The sequence below is a fragment of the Idiotropiscis lumnitzeri genome, chromosome 1, assembly GCF_059441095.1.
Source record: "Idiotropiscis lumnitzeri isolate Australia: NSW breed Sydney's pygmy pipehorse chromosome 1, RoL_Ilum_1.0, whole genome shotgun sequence".
Classification (NCBI taxonomy): domain Eukaryota; kingdom Metazoa; phylum Chordata; class Actinopteri; order Syngnathiformes; family Syngnathidae; genus Idiotropiscis; species Idiotropiscis lumnitzeri.
This window is the reverse complement of record NC_142391.1, coordinates 43261345-43277358: the sequence shown is the minus strand read 5'-3', so window position 1 is coordinate 43277358 and position 16014 is coordinate 43261345. Positions and strand designations below refer to the sequence as shown.

At 39.7% G+C, this 16014-nt stretch overlaps 1 protein-coding gene across 2 annotated transcripts in view; it reads left to right on the top strand.

Moving 5' to 3' along the window:
• The window catches only part of ppp3cca (protein phosphatase 3, catalytic subunit, gamma isozyme, a), a 39373-nt gene that overhangs the window by 18943 nt on the left and 4416 nt on the right, over window positions 1-16014 (top strand). Inside the window, exons 4-13 of one of the 2 annotated variants that reach the window (XM_088301698.1) lie at window positions 2174-2285; window positions 5814-5959; window positions 6048-6187; window positions 6520-6597; window positions 6678-6772; window positions 6859-6984; window positions 7640-7717; window positions 10287-10371; window positions 12331-12428; window positions 15554-15580. In XM_088301698.1, coding sequence (XP_088157824.1) covers window positions 2174-2285; window positions 5814-5959; window positions 6048-6187; window positions 6520-6597; window positions 6678-6772; window positions 6859-6984; window positions 7640-7717; window positions 10287-10371; window positions 12331-12428; window positions 15554-15580 — 985 coding nt within the window. The remainder of the gene's footprint in view (window positions 1-2173; window positions 2286-5813; window positions 5960-6047; window positions 6188-6519; window positions 6598-6677; window positions 6773-6858; window positions 6985-7639; window positions 7718-10286; window positions 10372-12330; window positions 12429-15553; window positions 15581-16014) is intronic. The other variant, XM_088301708.1, reaches the window with a different exon arrangement.

Genomic DNA, 16014 nt, shown 5'->3' with positions numbered 1-16014 from the left:
GTTCACATTGTTGTTCTCAATGATACACCGCAGTCTTGATCTGTTTTTTAGTTAATTCTTGCAAGCGCTGAAGGCGCCATCAAGTCAGGAAAGTCCCAACAATGTGCTTGGCCAGATCTTGCATTTAAATCAACGCACCCACGAGCGTGTGTGGGCTGAAGTCAATTTATTTAAATGGAGGTGCTGGGAAAGAACACAAACCAGCAATGGCACTGCACTGCCACTTTATCCCAGGTGTAAAAAAGATGCAAAACATTGAGACCAATTGTTGCTTATTGTTTTTCAGTTCATAAAATAATTAACACATTTTTAAACCCAAATGTAGTATTTCGGTAATATGTATATTTGCTCATTTTTTTCTGTTGTAATCTTGAGGGTAAAATGTTCACATGTATCACAATGACTATTATTTATTTTGCACACATTATCTAAATAGCTATATTTGCACTCTCTATTAGGAGTGAACATTGTTCTTTTTACAAAAGGCAACAGCTCTCTTCAAAGTGAGTGATTGGTGTACATGAAGATGAATACAAGGATGTGGTTGCCTTGGTAACAAAGTGCCCCTTGAAGTTGTATTATACCTTTGCAAGAAAGCCTTTCAGAGAAAGTGAGTAATCCATTTTCTTTACCTACTTCGTAATTTAATTTTTCTTTGATTCATAATTGGCACCATAATCCTGGTGTGTGTGCATATCTGTACTGTGTTCCAATTACTGTATTAAATGTCGGCAGTTTTTGTTCCGTTTTAGTCTGATTTTGCGGAATATCAACAGTTTCATAATGAACCGTTATGAACCTGTAGAAGTTGTGTTGTCTGCTATCAATATTTTGCTCAAGAGCACCTCACCAATAGTCAAATAGCAAATATCTCTTGAACAATTATTATATCTTTATTATAGTCTGCAGCAGATCCCAAAGCCAAGTCTGTATTGCTCCCTGCATTTAAAAATATGATGACTATGGTTACCATCTAAAAGTGGCAAATGACACCGTCTTAAGTTTTTATGAAGATGAATAGCACAGATTCAGCCTTCTTACCAGTTTTTAATGCTATCTTCCTGGCAAATGACACTGGAGGGTGTGTCATGTTTCGTTGGATCTGACTGCCGCATTCAGTACGGGGGACCACTGTATTCTGGCTGCTCATTTGCAGCATCAGGTGTGCATTAGTGGTAGCGTTCTAGCGTGGTTTGGATCCTATTTGGCAGGCAGAACTTTTTGTGTTAGTTTTGGTTGCTCTCAGTCCTGTCCTGCCTCTCTGGTGTTCCGCAGGGTTCTATTTTCATTGTATCTACTGCCCCTGGGTCCCATTTGAAGAAAACATGGTATTTGCTTCCACCGCTGACGCTGATGTCAGTCAGACCCACTGAACACTAAAGACTCTTTCTCATTGAGCCTGGCATTAATACATGAATAGCTTTTATTGTTTTTAATGGTATCATGACATTTTCTGTCATGTTTACGTATGTATGTATTAGTATACTTTTCTGCAAATCTTTTGTTGTTCGTCTCCCCATTGCAAAACTAGACTCAAGACCCACCTAATTTTTGACTAATTTCTAGTACTTTCAGTCTTGTCATTTGTTTTTAAATTGCTAGTATATTTTAAGTTGTCATATATTTTATTCATTTATTTATTTATCTAATTATTTGTTTTTACAAATATTTTGGTCCATGGAATTTCATAATTTTCACGTTTTTTTATTTTATTTTGTGTCCTGGGAATAATAATTAATATTCCGGTGTTTCCTCTGAGTGAGCCCACTGCTCTGGGAGCCGTGGTGGGGCATTGTTTCCATGACTTAGGGTGGGTTGTTTTAATTCTTTTTTTAATATTTTATTTGATTTTTTTAATAATTTGAGGCATTTTGATGTATGTTAATGTATGAAAAGCGGTTTACAAATACAGTTTAATTGATTGATTGGCTGACAACCAATCCCGGGTGTACCCCGCCTACTGCTTGAAGACGGCAGTGATAGGCTCCAGCATGCTGGCGACCCTGGGTAGAAAAAAGTGGCTCATACAATTGATGGATTGATTGATTGATATTTCTACAGTAAACTGAAAGGCTGTTCATGTACTGTACATGTTGTGTATCACAAGTCAGTGACTTCTCCATGTTTGTAAATTTCCTCTTATTTTCTCTCGTCGCTTTGTTTGTCCTCGCAGTGTGTTCTCTACCTCTGGTCACTCAAGATCAACCACCCCACAACACTCTTCCTCCTGCGAGGGAACCATGAATGCCGGCACCTTACAGAGTACTTCACCTTCAAGCAGGAATGTAAGTGCACGTCTTTCAGCCATTTGAAGGCCAGTCAAATGACTCCCACTCACTTTGTGCTACTGCTGTCACATCTTAATGGAGACATAATGTAAAACTGACATGAATTGCTTTTATTAAAGAATAGTTTTTGGTCTCTGGAACACTTTCCCACCCATAACAGTTTGGGTAATTTACATAATACTTCCCTACACCAAGTTTGAATGCCCAAGATTCAGCAGCTAGTCTGGGCGAAACAACACCATTTTAAAGCGACGACTGCTTAACTACAGGTAATTACTATCATGCCAAAGCCAAACGGTAAGTAAATCTGCAGTGTTGGCACAAGTAACATTCCCTAGCAGATTTATCAACATTAGCATCTGTTCAACAAAGTCGTCAACTCCGAGCAAGTGTCCTTGGGTCCTTTGAAAGGCACTATATGAGTCTTAAGTTGTTGCTATTATTATTATTATTACCATATTATTATTGATGTGTAATGTTTCACCTTGGTGCTTAAGTCCTGTTTTGCTCGCGTAGTGTGTAGATACGAGCTGCCTCGCTCTGCTTTTGCTTGCATTGTTTTTGCCTTTTAGATCATATTTTTCCTTTTTCTTCTTATCTCGCCTACATTTAAACTTGTGAGACTATACTACGTATATATTTTTTTAATGTTTTTATTTTTTTATATATTCAGCTGTGGTGTTTTTTTTTTTTTTCTTTTTCAACATTTTATGTCCCCAGTGGTAAAGTACTGTAGTTGTTTGTACACACATGGACAAAATTCAAAATTATTGTTACTCCTATGTTAATGAATAAAAACCCACAGTGGTCACAAAAATGTATCTGCAAAGAGTCATTACTGAAACTTACTGATATTTTCATCAAAATTAACCAATGAAAATCGCTTGCTTTTGAATTGAATTGAGTTCATTTCATCTTAAAAATTAATGAATCGTAAATCATTATAATTTGAACTCGCATCAAAGTTTGCCATATTTTATGCATGCATATATACAACAAATGCATAAACTTGGATAGCTGCGGTGGAACTAGAATTCATTCTCGCCATGAGTACAAATCATTAGTGATTAGGAAAATGACGCTTCAAATTTGCTTCATGAACCAGTTGTTGTATTTATGAGCCCTCTAGATGGCACTGTTGGTTTAAATAAAGGGTTTAAAAAATGGCAAGTTAGTGTGCTTTTAGCCCAATGTTGAACAGAGAGTGCCATCTACAGGAGTCCAAAAAATAGTTTATGAAGCAGATTTGACGAATTACGAATAGAATTTTGAGACCTATTGTCTAGATCTCAAAACTCGGTACTCTGAGGCGCAAATAACATTGATGAGATTATAAGTATTTAAAACATGTTTGACATCAAGCTCTTCGCTGTCGTCAGCGGTTTCTGTGTTCCGGTCTTAGAGCAACTGATTAATTGCTGATTTGATTTATTAATTGCTTATTTTATTTCTAGATAGGTATTGATTGCTAAGCAACATTTCTGTTCAAAGCTGGTGGCTCTCCGCCCTAACATGGTTGTAGTCAAACCTCTGTCAAAAGTCAAGTGTACATCAAATCACTTATTTTGGGTCTTTCCCGACTCTGCATTTCTCTTTAGCAATTAACGTGCTTGGCAACTCCTCGTTCGCCTCCTTGATGAGGGATCCCCATCACTCAGCTCGTTGCGGCTGCTACGCAAAGACTTACATATGGTACAAATAAAGTCCATGCAGCTACGGCACAAGCTATCGCCTAGCATTCAAATAGCTGCAAATACGTCCAAGAGTACCGGCAATGGCTTGATGTAGACGCTATGCTTTTTTTTTTTTTAACTAATTTGGCACTCTTTACTGTAATATGCCGCTGATTCGTGAGCATGAGGGATCAGAACGAGCTTTGACAATCTCAAAATCAAATTGTCTGAGCTCACTGAGGCACTGTCCGCTCTAGTGCTCGCTGCACTTCTGAGTGGGATTATGGGGATGCATGGACGAGTCATTCTGCGCATGCATTAAATACGTCAAATATTTTGACTCGTTTAATTATAAAAATTAATTACCGCCCTTTAGCGTGATAAGTTTGACACACCTATATATTTGGCACTGTAAAAATCGAATAATGTATGTACTGTTTTTATTTGAACTATCAATAACTCTTGCCAATGCAGTGACAACTGAGCTCACCACTGTTCTTATTGGGTGTTATTTCTTTGACCACAAATCTTTAATTCACACCCTCGAATTACAGTCTTGCTGATGAACACACGTGACAAATCGATAACCAACCAGTGGTGTGCACGTCAGTCATCGTTCCGTAATTATTTCCGGCCGGCCCGATCCAGGGACAGCCAAAAGCACAAGCTCAATTGTCAAACAAAGTGGAATTAATGTGATTGCTGAGACTAACAGGGCATCCTCTGAGAGGAGTCACCCATCTTTACTGATAAAGTAACACATGATGGCAGCCGCAATATAAGCTTTAAAAAGTCTCAAGAAACATTTTGTTTGCCTAGTTTAATGATAGACGAAATTGATGAGGTCACTCATCACACAGCACAATTATCCCCCAAACAGCAAATAATTCCTTCAAAGGAGCGAATATGACGCGTCGTCATGCACTTTGTGCAACAAATGTTGAAGATAAGTGCGCTCCATTTGTCATATAATTGAATCCATTTGACGTCTCTATGTTCCAATACATTTGTTCAGCTAAAAATGTGGTATAAAAAGTCGATTAAAATGTAAATACCTTGAAATAAAACCAGAATCCTTGACCTCTTATATCATAGTCATATTTTCATGTACACCCATTTTTTAATTTTTCTAAAACAAAAATTCAGAAATTGGTCAGATGCTTTTGTAGGGGAGTTCCAGAATTTTACAATTCGGGGCAGCAGCATTTTCATTTTTGAATATGAGTTTAATCGCTACTGTTTTTCAAACATTGTGACGGTTTGTAGTGAAACTCTTCATAAAAACTAAAATGAATCCGTAATAAACAGCCCAGTGTCCCTGGCCTTCTTTGTTAGAACATGTTAGTGTGACATTTCATCAGCAAAAGAGACTCCAAACAGCAGAGGAAACCTTTTTTTTTTTTTTATTGTCATGATGATTAGCTGTCAGAGCTTTGAGTATCGTCAGGTTTGCTGCTGATCCTTTTCACACAGTTAAAAACTATTTTGGTTGACGCCTGTGTGTATGTTTCTGTGTGTGTTGGTGTGCCTTCATGGGACAGCACATACAACCTTGCCAACTGCTAATTGATTTCACTCACAGCATCTTCTTCACCTTTTTTTCCCACCTCCACCCACATGTAACTTCATATGCAGACACAAAAACTGTATCTCTATGCACATCCATTTATAGATGCCCAGTGTAACAAATTACTAGGTAATGTGTTTTTTTGTTTTGAATGATGTAGTACAAATTGGATCAGCAATTGGATCGAATGCATTGTCCCAAATTGTACACTATGACCTGCTACTTGATGTCAATGACATATCAATCATTTAACCCTAAAACTTTGTTGTGCATTGTTCGTGACAGGTAAAATTAAGTACTCCGAACGGGTCTATGACGCCTGTATGGAGGCCTTTGACTGCCTGCCCCTTGCTGCCCTGCTTAACCAACAGTTCTTGTGTGTACACGGTGGACTATCACCAGAAATTAACTGCCTTGACGACATAAGAAAAGTAAGTAAGATACTTTGAAAGAGCACATTTGTCACACACTGCCGTGAAAGCATACATATAATGCATTGAAACGTGTCTATTCCAACAGTTAGATAGATTTAAAGAGCCTCCAGCATTTGGGCCCATGTGCGACCTGATTTGGGCCGACCCTGGTGAAGACTATGGCAGTGAAAAGACAACTGAACACTTTAATCATAATTCTGTCAGAGGCTGTTCCTACTTTTTCAGGTATTAAATCAAATCACCTTGGCACTTAGTTCTCCTAATAGCAGTAACAGTCCTAGGAAATGGATCACTTAAGTGCCATGTAATCGGTTAAGTAATTATTATTATTTTTTTTAAATCAACAAGTTTGATCCATTTGTGTTGTCTGTTTGCTATATGGTTTGTACTTCGCAATGGAAAATTGACTTGCATTTCCCCAAGAACATTTCACATTTATTTCTGTGCAAGGCGCAGCATATATTTCTAGAAAGACATTTGATCTCCTTCATTTTTCAGGAAAAAGCATTGGATTGAACTCTTTCACAGGTCAACTTGTCCTTGTTTATCTCTTGCAGTTACTCAGCAGTCTGTGACTTTTTGGTAAATAATAACTTGTTGTCAGTAATTAGAGCTCATGAAGCCCAAGATGCCGGGTACGTAGCTTTGCTGTTTTCCAATCCATTTCCGATGCGCAATATGTCTGAGTGTTTTTATTTTTTTTGTGGCCTAATAGATATCGGATGTACAGAAAAAGTCAGACTACGGGCTTCCCTTCGTTAATTACAATCTTTTCAGCACCAAATTATCTTGACGTGTACAACAACAAAGGTTTGTGATCTTTTGAGTTACCTCTATCACGTTTTCTCACTCACATTCAAGTTTTAATGTTTGGACTTCATTTTCTTTTGCTCTAGCTGCTGTATTAAAATATGAGAACAACGTGATGAATATTCGACAGTTCAACTGCTCCCCCCACCCTTACTGGTTACCCAACTTTATGGATGTCTTCACATGGTCTTTGCCATTTGTTGGAGAAAAAGGTATGTCGGAAAAATAAAAATGTATGTATGTGCTGCGTATGCTATCAGCTAAATGTTAGCAGTGCATTTCCATTTGTCTGTTAATACCACCTCGGATGCCGGCCGAGCTGTGTTGTGCCCATGCTGCGGCTCCGGCTGTGGGGAGGGACTTTGCGCTGTGCACAGACATTTCCTATTGCTTCTTCGCGGCTGCTGCGCATGAAAATTTAGCACCGACATTTTAACATCAGAACAATTCCGGGAGAACCTGAATGTTTGTCCCATTTCCACTCGTTGCCCAATTCTCGCCGCTCAACCCTATCAGTATGCCTACTTAAAATACATGTATTATACAGATGATTCTTATACAGCCAGTGCGCTCCGTCTATAAACGAGTTATGCTAACAAATTAGGTCATTAATGGTAAAATGAGCTGTCACTTGTATAGCGCGTTTCTACCTAAAATTGCCAAACAAGCGCTGAATACCACCCCGAAATGATTTAATATTAAAATAAATTTTAGGTGAATCCACAAGTTGGAGCTGTTTTAGTTGACTTTGTGTTTGCCATAGTTTACTTTATTTTTCCCATCTCCTATTTTTATTTTAACACTATATTGTGCCATGTGCAAGGTACTTGTAAAGTGACTATTGTCTCTAATTTCCTCCATCTCCAGTGACAGAGATGTTGGTGAATGTGCTCAACATTTGCTCTGATGATGAGCTCATGTCTGAGGGAGATGATCTATATGAAGGTAAGCACGCAGCTACAAATTTATAACCATAAATGTTCTACAACTCAGCGTATAAAATAGGCAATTTTACAGCGTGGCAGCTGCTACCTTTACAAAATGTTTTGCCACCCCAGTTTCCACCCTTTCTAGTGGCAATGAATCTATCAATACAAAATTCCAAATTGTATTATAATTGTTACATACATTGTCTCCATAGTGTGTATGAAACATGTTCAGCATTTTCTCCCATTCTCAAGAAATGGTTGCATTTCGTACCTCCAATTAAGTTTAAAAAAAAAAAAGGAAAAAAAAGTCAATTGCATTTGAATTTTTGACCATCCCAGGTGGAGCACAGACTGTGAGGTAAGCTATGATATATTTTTGGTTGCTCTAGTCTGTTTATTGTATTCAAATGGTCGTCGAGTGTGACAACTTATGTGAAATGTAGTTAGCAGCAGTATTAAATATTGGTGGGAGGGTTCACTGAGGCACCACAGCTGCGCTATGGCTTGGCAAAATAAGAGGAGGCTCAGAGAAAGAGATAGAGGATGGATGGTCTTGACGGAAGTTGCGAGCCCCGGCTTTAACAACCACTTCCGCATAGAGGAGGCGACAGGTAACCCCTGGCAACAGGAGGCGTGATGTAAGCCCTGCTTCCATGGGTACACTGTAGTTATTTACAGCATGGGCTCTGCCCGTGCCCCATGTCCTACACACTCAAAACTGGAGATCCCACACCAAAGGGGTACAGTCCACCTGCCGTGCTACGGGGGCGAAGGACATCCAGAGACCTACTTCGGCCAGGTCGAGTTGGCAACGCAATATAATGGCAGGTCTTTTGAAGGGACTGCAGTTCAAATTGCCCTTACCGTTGAGGGAAAAGCTTTAGAGATACTGATGGAAATCCAACCTCATGAACGTCTTGATTGGCAGGCTTTGGAGGGAGTAGTGCAGCAGCGTTTTGGTCATCCAATGTATAATGATGATGCCAGGCTGAAGCTGTTTTACCGACAAGAAAGTGGATGCGAGAGTTTGGGCGCCTGCGCTGCAGACCTCCGCTGTCATGCATGGGAAGGGTACGGTACCTTCGACGCCAGGGCTCAAGAGGACTTAGCTGTACAAGCATTTATGCAGGCACTCCAATCAGATTAGCTCAAGAAGAACATTCGTCTGCATTCTCCAAAGAGCTTGGCAAGCACTCTAAGTGAAGCTGTTGTGCATGTTTTGGCTGGAAAAAGAGAGCGCTCCAATAAAAAACACCAAGGCGAGCAGCAGTTGGGATGACAACTACGAGGATGCCTGTCAACTGTGTTTCCCACTACCTCCCGCAACCAATCTCAGCTGTGACTGGGTGATTTACGCAAGAGCCTTGGACTGTACCTTGACTGCAGCATAGATGGCGAGCAGTGTAGGGCCTTCGTGGATACAGGGTCAACCATGTCATTGCTACAGCTTGGGGCCTTGCCTGGACCTACAAGCATCACATCATCACTATCACCTGCGAACGGACCAAAATGCTGGGTGTGAAGATCCTACCAGTTTCTGTGGCTGCAACATGGGTGGTCCAGAAATTTCGCCTGGTTGCAATAGAGGACATCTTCATCATCGGGCTAGACCTGCTCACCAATTGCAAGGCGGTAGTGGTGTGCCTGGCGCTTTACTGTACTTGGGTGCTGAAGCTGGGACATTACTTCATCCAGAGGGCAAAGAACTGCAGCAGCCCCCTTCCATATTTCTAGTGACCAATGAAAGGTGCAAAAAACTGAAGGCTACCATTGGCAGCGACGATCTGGCCACCACATTCACCTACTACCGAGACAAACCAAGCCAGTGAGGAGCTGGACAGCCAGATCTTTGATGTCTTGAATAAAAACCAAAGGGTTCAACTTTAGGAGCTTATGGACCAGTTTTGCACCAATTTGGGCAGCGCCTGTAGTTCTGGTCTGGAATCAAGATGGGACATGGCAGTTGTGTGTTGATTACAGTACCTTGAAAAACTCAGGACTTGATGACACCCATAATTACCTCACCAGGTACTACTGGTTCCGCTCACTTGATCTGCGTAGCGGCAATTGGCAGGTCTAGCTGGGATCAGAGCCACGTCCCAAGACTGCTTTCTCCATAGGCCAAGAACTATGGAAGTTCTAAGTGATCCCGTTTGGACTTTGCACTGCCTCAGACACCTTTGAATAGTTGATGGATACGGTATTGGTTGGCATTTCACGCAGGAACCAGCAATAATAATTACAAAAATGATGAAACCTAAAAATCAGTTACCACTCATTGGTTAATACTTGGGGCCTCCTCACGCAGCGGGAGACGCTAAAGAATTTTGGCCTTCATTCACGCATACCAAGGGCTTCGCCATTGCAAATTCCCGGGCCGATTTTTTGGCCCAGTACATCCTTGGTACGGCCGATTCAAAATGATTAGGTATTCGCAGGCACATATACTCACTCAAAGTAATTGTTTATATCTGTATTGAAGAAAACTGGCAGTGCTTGCAATTAACCACCAAATGAAAAAAACCTTCATTGAATTAATTCTTAAAGAAAATAGTTGGTTTCTCAATGAATAACGTGTCTTCCAGGTGGCACCACAGCGATGCGTAAGGAGGTAATCCGCAACAAGATCCGTGCAGTTGGGAAAATGGCCCGAGTCTTCTCCGTCCTCAGGTATGAGACACTGATTTGGCTTTGTTCTTGATCCGACTTTCTCATGAACATCAAGCCTTTCTTGGAATGGAGTTAGGAGCATGATGTCTTTTGAAACCTGACAGCGGACAGTTGTTGGGGGTCTTGCAAGGATCAACTAGCCAGAATCCGCCAGCATGTACATGAACTTTGCAGTTATTCTATTTCAACTTAATTCAACTGTACCCGCTTTTTAGATCACAATTATTTATTTCTTTAGAGCAGGACATTTGGTTGTATTCTACTTTTTATTTACTTTTCTATTCACACGAATATCTGTAAAATGTATAGAGCAAGTATTCCCACCTCTGGACCTCTGTCAAAAGGAAAGTCCCTCACCCGTAAAAAAAAAACTACTACTATATTACATTAACGATCTACCCCTCACAACGGAAATTCCGATATCCAGAACCCGGAAGGCATAGCAAAGCCCGGAGTAGTGCAAACTCAAGCAGTTCCCGCTCCCTACAACGCAAATATTTTGACCGCTCCGCCATGATCGGAAGCAAAACGGCGACATGTAAATGGCTTCTTTGGCATGAGTTTTACTGAAATTGTGAAAGATTTAAAATCCATTTAATTATATTTACGTCTGTATATCATTGTATTCAAATGAAGAAGAACGGTAATGACTGTGGAATGCATCCAATTAAGCGACGCGGGATACAAAGCAAAAAAACAAGGAAACGATTGTGGCTCAGTACGATTCCGGCAGTTTAATTGCTTGCGGCTTGACGGATGAAGTAAAGCGGCGTAAATGAACGTGTCCTGGAATGCTTTAACTGTTTGTTTAATAAAAACCTCCTAATTTATATACAGTATTCAGTACTCTCTTATTTATTTATCTAATTTATATATTTGTCTGTATTATTGTTGTATTGAACTGGAGAGGGGAGCCCTCTAATCTCGTTGCACACTTGAGTACAATGACAATAAAGGGATTTCTAATTTCTAATTTCTAATTTCTAATTTCTAACTGAACCGCTAATTAGAGAGAAGGCTAGCTCAATAGTGCTATCTATGGGCATATGGCACTTCGAAGCATTCCTCGGCTAGCTTCAAAGGTTCGTTGCACGACATCAGCAGAGCAATGCCGTCTTGTGTGGTGAGGGAGGGGAGGTAAAATTAGAGAGTAAGTGAGTGGAAGTAAAAGCTAATAAAAAAAAATGCTGTTTATTGTTAATATGCTTGCACGTTCATACGGGACATTTACCGTGGTTGTTTCCCACACAAGAAATTCTGTTATACGGAAAGATTGGACAAGGATTCCGTACTAGAAAATACTTACTATATTTTGACCACTTAAAATGTCTGGAAGATCTTCTTTAAAAATCCTGGATTTTTTTTCCACTACATACACAGATGGACACAAGCCGAAACAAAAATTAAATTTCCCTCCAAAAGTATTGGAACAGTGAAACTAATTCCTCTATTTTGTAAAGTGAATTTGGATTTGATATAAAAAGATGACTATGAGTTGAGGGATCAACATTTCAGTTCACATTTTAGTGTGCTTACATTTGGACTAGGATCATTTGCCGAAGAGAGAGCACCAAACATTTTATCATTTTAGAATATATAAAAAAAGATTAAAGGGAATAAGACTTTATATTTGTAAACCCTTTGACTAGGATAACTTAATCTAGCCTGCGACCCACTGATATTTTTCCAACCACACTTTTCCAATTTGGGTTACATATTTGAGATGTTGCTTGTTCAGTCTCCTCTCTAACTCCTCTAACTTTAAATCTCGAGATATACTTGGCCTGTCCAAAACCTTCCACTTGGTGTCCCTGAAGAACTCCCTTTTCTGTTTTGTGCATAACAGATCTCCTAATCAGCTTGGTTGCATCTTTCTGAAAATTGAAAGCACAAATGCAAGTCCGTAAGCGACAGTAACATGCATTTGCACCTGTTTGCTTTGTTTGTTTTGTGGTCCAGGGAGGAGAGTGAGAGTGTGTTAACTCTCAAAGGCCTGACCCCGACCGGAACTCTTCCCATGGGAGTACTCTCAGGTGGAAAGCAGACATTACAGACTGGTAAGTGAGCTTTTTTTCCCACAGTCTGCCTCCTCATTCTCACTAGCTGCGTGCATTTTGGGTGACCATGAATTCCCAAGAACATTTCCTCAAACCAAGCATGTCATTTTATTTATCTTACTATATTTGTTTTATTTGACAGAATTAGAGAACCAGTGTTGTGTTTGGGATCCAAACTATTTGCATACAGATGATTGGGTTATTACTGAACGTCACGTATCATATCACACTCTGTCATGATGGTCTGATCCATTCAAGGAAGTCAAAAGGTTCACATAATAATCAAGTGCAACCACTGATGCATACCGAGTCGTACTGCTCTTAAACTAGTCTAAATTATTCTAAAAACATAAACCTGCCTTTACTTCCCAGTCAATTGACTCCACCCTGTGAAAAGTGATATCATCAGATTGTATAGTGTATATAATTGCATAGGCAATGGCAATCTTCAAAACATCTTGGAACACTGCCTCTTCTCACCTCTAAGATAGAAGCTTCTGTAATTACATTTACGTTATTATTATTACATAATCACGATATACAACATTAAATGGCCATCATAAATGGATACATCCCAGCATTTTTTTTCACGAAAACCGCAATACCTTTCAGAAACGATGTTTTCGCTGACTTCTTTATCATAATATGAGCCCACGAATGTGGCCCATTGATTGCATACAACATCAATCTAAGATGTCCCTCAGTGCTGTTGTCTCACTTGACATGTTTCCCAGCCATACTAAATTCCAAACAATTGGACATTAGTTACATTCAACCTCAGAGCTTATTAGATATTTAGAAATGTGGGAAATTAATTATTGACTGAACAAGCCATATTTATAGTTCATGTATACATGGAGGATGCCTAATGCTGTGGTATACAGATCATGAGTGAGGTTATCACTGCTTCCCTGTATTCACTGGCATTGATTTAAAACCCTTTAAAGTTATAAATCAATGCCAGCATGCTAATCCTAAGAAGCACCCCCACATTTTCTCGGCCAAACCGTCAGCCCATTGCCTAGAAAAGGTTGCTGACCCTCTGATCTAAAGGTCAGAGCATGGCCTGGCCTCACCACCCGGAGAACATGTTGAGTGCCAGGCTGGAGACTTACAGAAGCTGTGGGGCCATCAGAAGGGAAACCACATGTTATGACCTTTAGGGAGAATGTCATTGTTCATGTCTGCCCCTATCGCCCCCGCTTCAGACCAGCTAGCCTGGGGTCAGATTTGGAGAAGGCCGTTGATATGTGAATTTTTCTTCTCATTATTATTATTATTATTATTATTGTTATTATACAAAACCCTCCAATGTTACCAGAGGACAAATCAAGCATAATAAACGTATTAAAATAAAATAGCAGAAGACTAGAGGCTGCCACTAGTTTGGATCAGCCACACATTTTTCACCTTCATTGATTTGCACCAGCATGAATATTTGTTGAGTTGTGTATCCTTTATTTGAAATACAATGTTTCCTAGGTTAGCACTGGCTTTTTCTCTTTGTTCAAATGTTACCACATGACAATTAACGCTAGCTCTGCTCATATGTTGAATGACCTCCTAGTTTCCCTCAAGGCCTGACTTGCTTGCTAAAGGTTTGCGCACGCTAACAATGTGGAAGTTGATCTACTGTACTAACCGGTGCACCCAACCAAATCACGACAGCATTGTTGTATATTTCATTTTCCGCATTCTGGCAGGAGTCAATGCAGCTACATTATTTTGCACACACAATGTAATGTGAGTTTTCAACCTGAGACAAAAAACAATGGTGGATTTTGCGTCTTCAAATCCAAGTGCAAAATGCTTTGCACAGTGGTGCCAATTTAAAGCAGGCAACAGCGAGAACTTTTACGCTTTTGAAAATTGAAAGCAAACATTTTTGGATCTGTCAGAAACACAAATTTCCATAAAATTTATTGAGAAATACATTTTTGGCACTTCAGTATTATCTATAGCAGGTGTGGGTAAACTACGGCCTGGGGGCCACATGCGGCCCATTAAACATTTTAATCCGGCCCGCTGAATTTGATAAAAATTAAATGACTAAACCTTGTTAATGTTTTATTTTCTAAATACTGTGTTGTGTCAAAGACAGATATTTTGTTGTAATGCTTTTGTTCATTTTCATTTTAAATTAATTGGATTTTATTTCTCCTATGAGGTGAGATTACCGAAACACTCCATCCATCTGCTCCTGGTCCGGCCCCTTTGTCAAATTTTAGATCCCATTGTGGCCCACCAATCAAAAGGTTTGCCCACCCCTGATCTAAAGACTCCCTTGGAGCCAGTCACAAGGAGGAGTCAATTCCATCTTACCTGTGACAGAACTCATTTTTGAGTATTCACTCCCAAGTTTTAATCACAATCTTGCACAGGATTGGCAGATATATCCTATTTGCACACAATCAGGGCAAGTTAAATCAAACAAAACATGGATTTTATGCAGTTGCTGGCTTCCCCAAAATTACTGGGACGATAAATTTCAGCAGCCGTTTGTCATTTCTGTAACCGTTTCTCACTTCAAACTTTGTAGTGGTCTCCCAATTCTTTCCTGGTGAAAAGCATCAGACCTTGTGGCAGGCGCGATACCCTCTTTTAAGATATGGCAGTCCCTACCACTTTCACACCTCCACCCAGAAGTGCATGCAATTTGTTAGAGTTAGCAAACAAGTACTTTAGCATCTATTTGGGATTTTAGCAAAAGATGGTAATCTTTAATAGATCAGGCGCAACAAGCCCACCAGTAGTGCACGCAAAATTGCGCTCGCTATTTGAGATCTTGGTAAATCAGGCTCTTAGTGTTCAGCCAACCCCCTGCCCTCTATTCCGAAATCCTCGTGACCTTTTAACACCGGCATCACAATCTTAAATCTCAAACCAGCAGCTCCTCTTCTCATTCCCAGCCAGATGTTTTGTTACTAATTTCTAGCTGCTGGTAACTGTCCTAATCATTGTAACGTTGTTGACCAACTTGACCTACAGTATATGTTTGTCCAAAAGCTGACAACTGTTATTGACATGGCGAGTTGACTTCAAGGATGTATTTTCTGGCTCTGGTATTTGCTGCGTTGTAATGTGTCCCTTTTTTCCTTCTTTCCCTAAACTCCATTTTAACATAGCTACTATTGAGGCAGCTAAAGCAAAAGGTATGCATGGCTTTTGGGTTCTGTGTTCTCTCTGTGTTATTCACATTACCAATTGTAAAATCAATTGCATTATTCTGTAGACTGTAATTTCTGGTTCCTCTTGCATTGTCAGTGTCTTTTGCCTTCTACTTTTCAAATATGACACTTACACAAACAGTAGTTGCACGGTTGCACACAAGTCCACAATATCAGACTTTTTTTAAAGAAATATATACTCACTGTACATGACACTGTAATTGGTTCAAAAAATTTAAAATGAAATTAAAATCTGCACAATCTACCAACATCCAATTTAAGAGCTATATCAGAAACTCTACCTTTACAAATAGAGTGCAGTGTCATTTTAGTGTTTTAATGATCAGAAAAATGTTTATTATCATAGTTGAAGTTGGTACTGTACTTGTGTGTGTGGTCGCATGGTTTTTTTTTTCTTG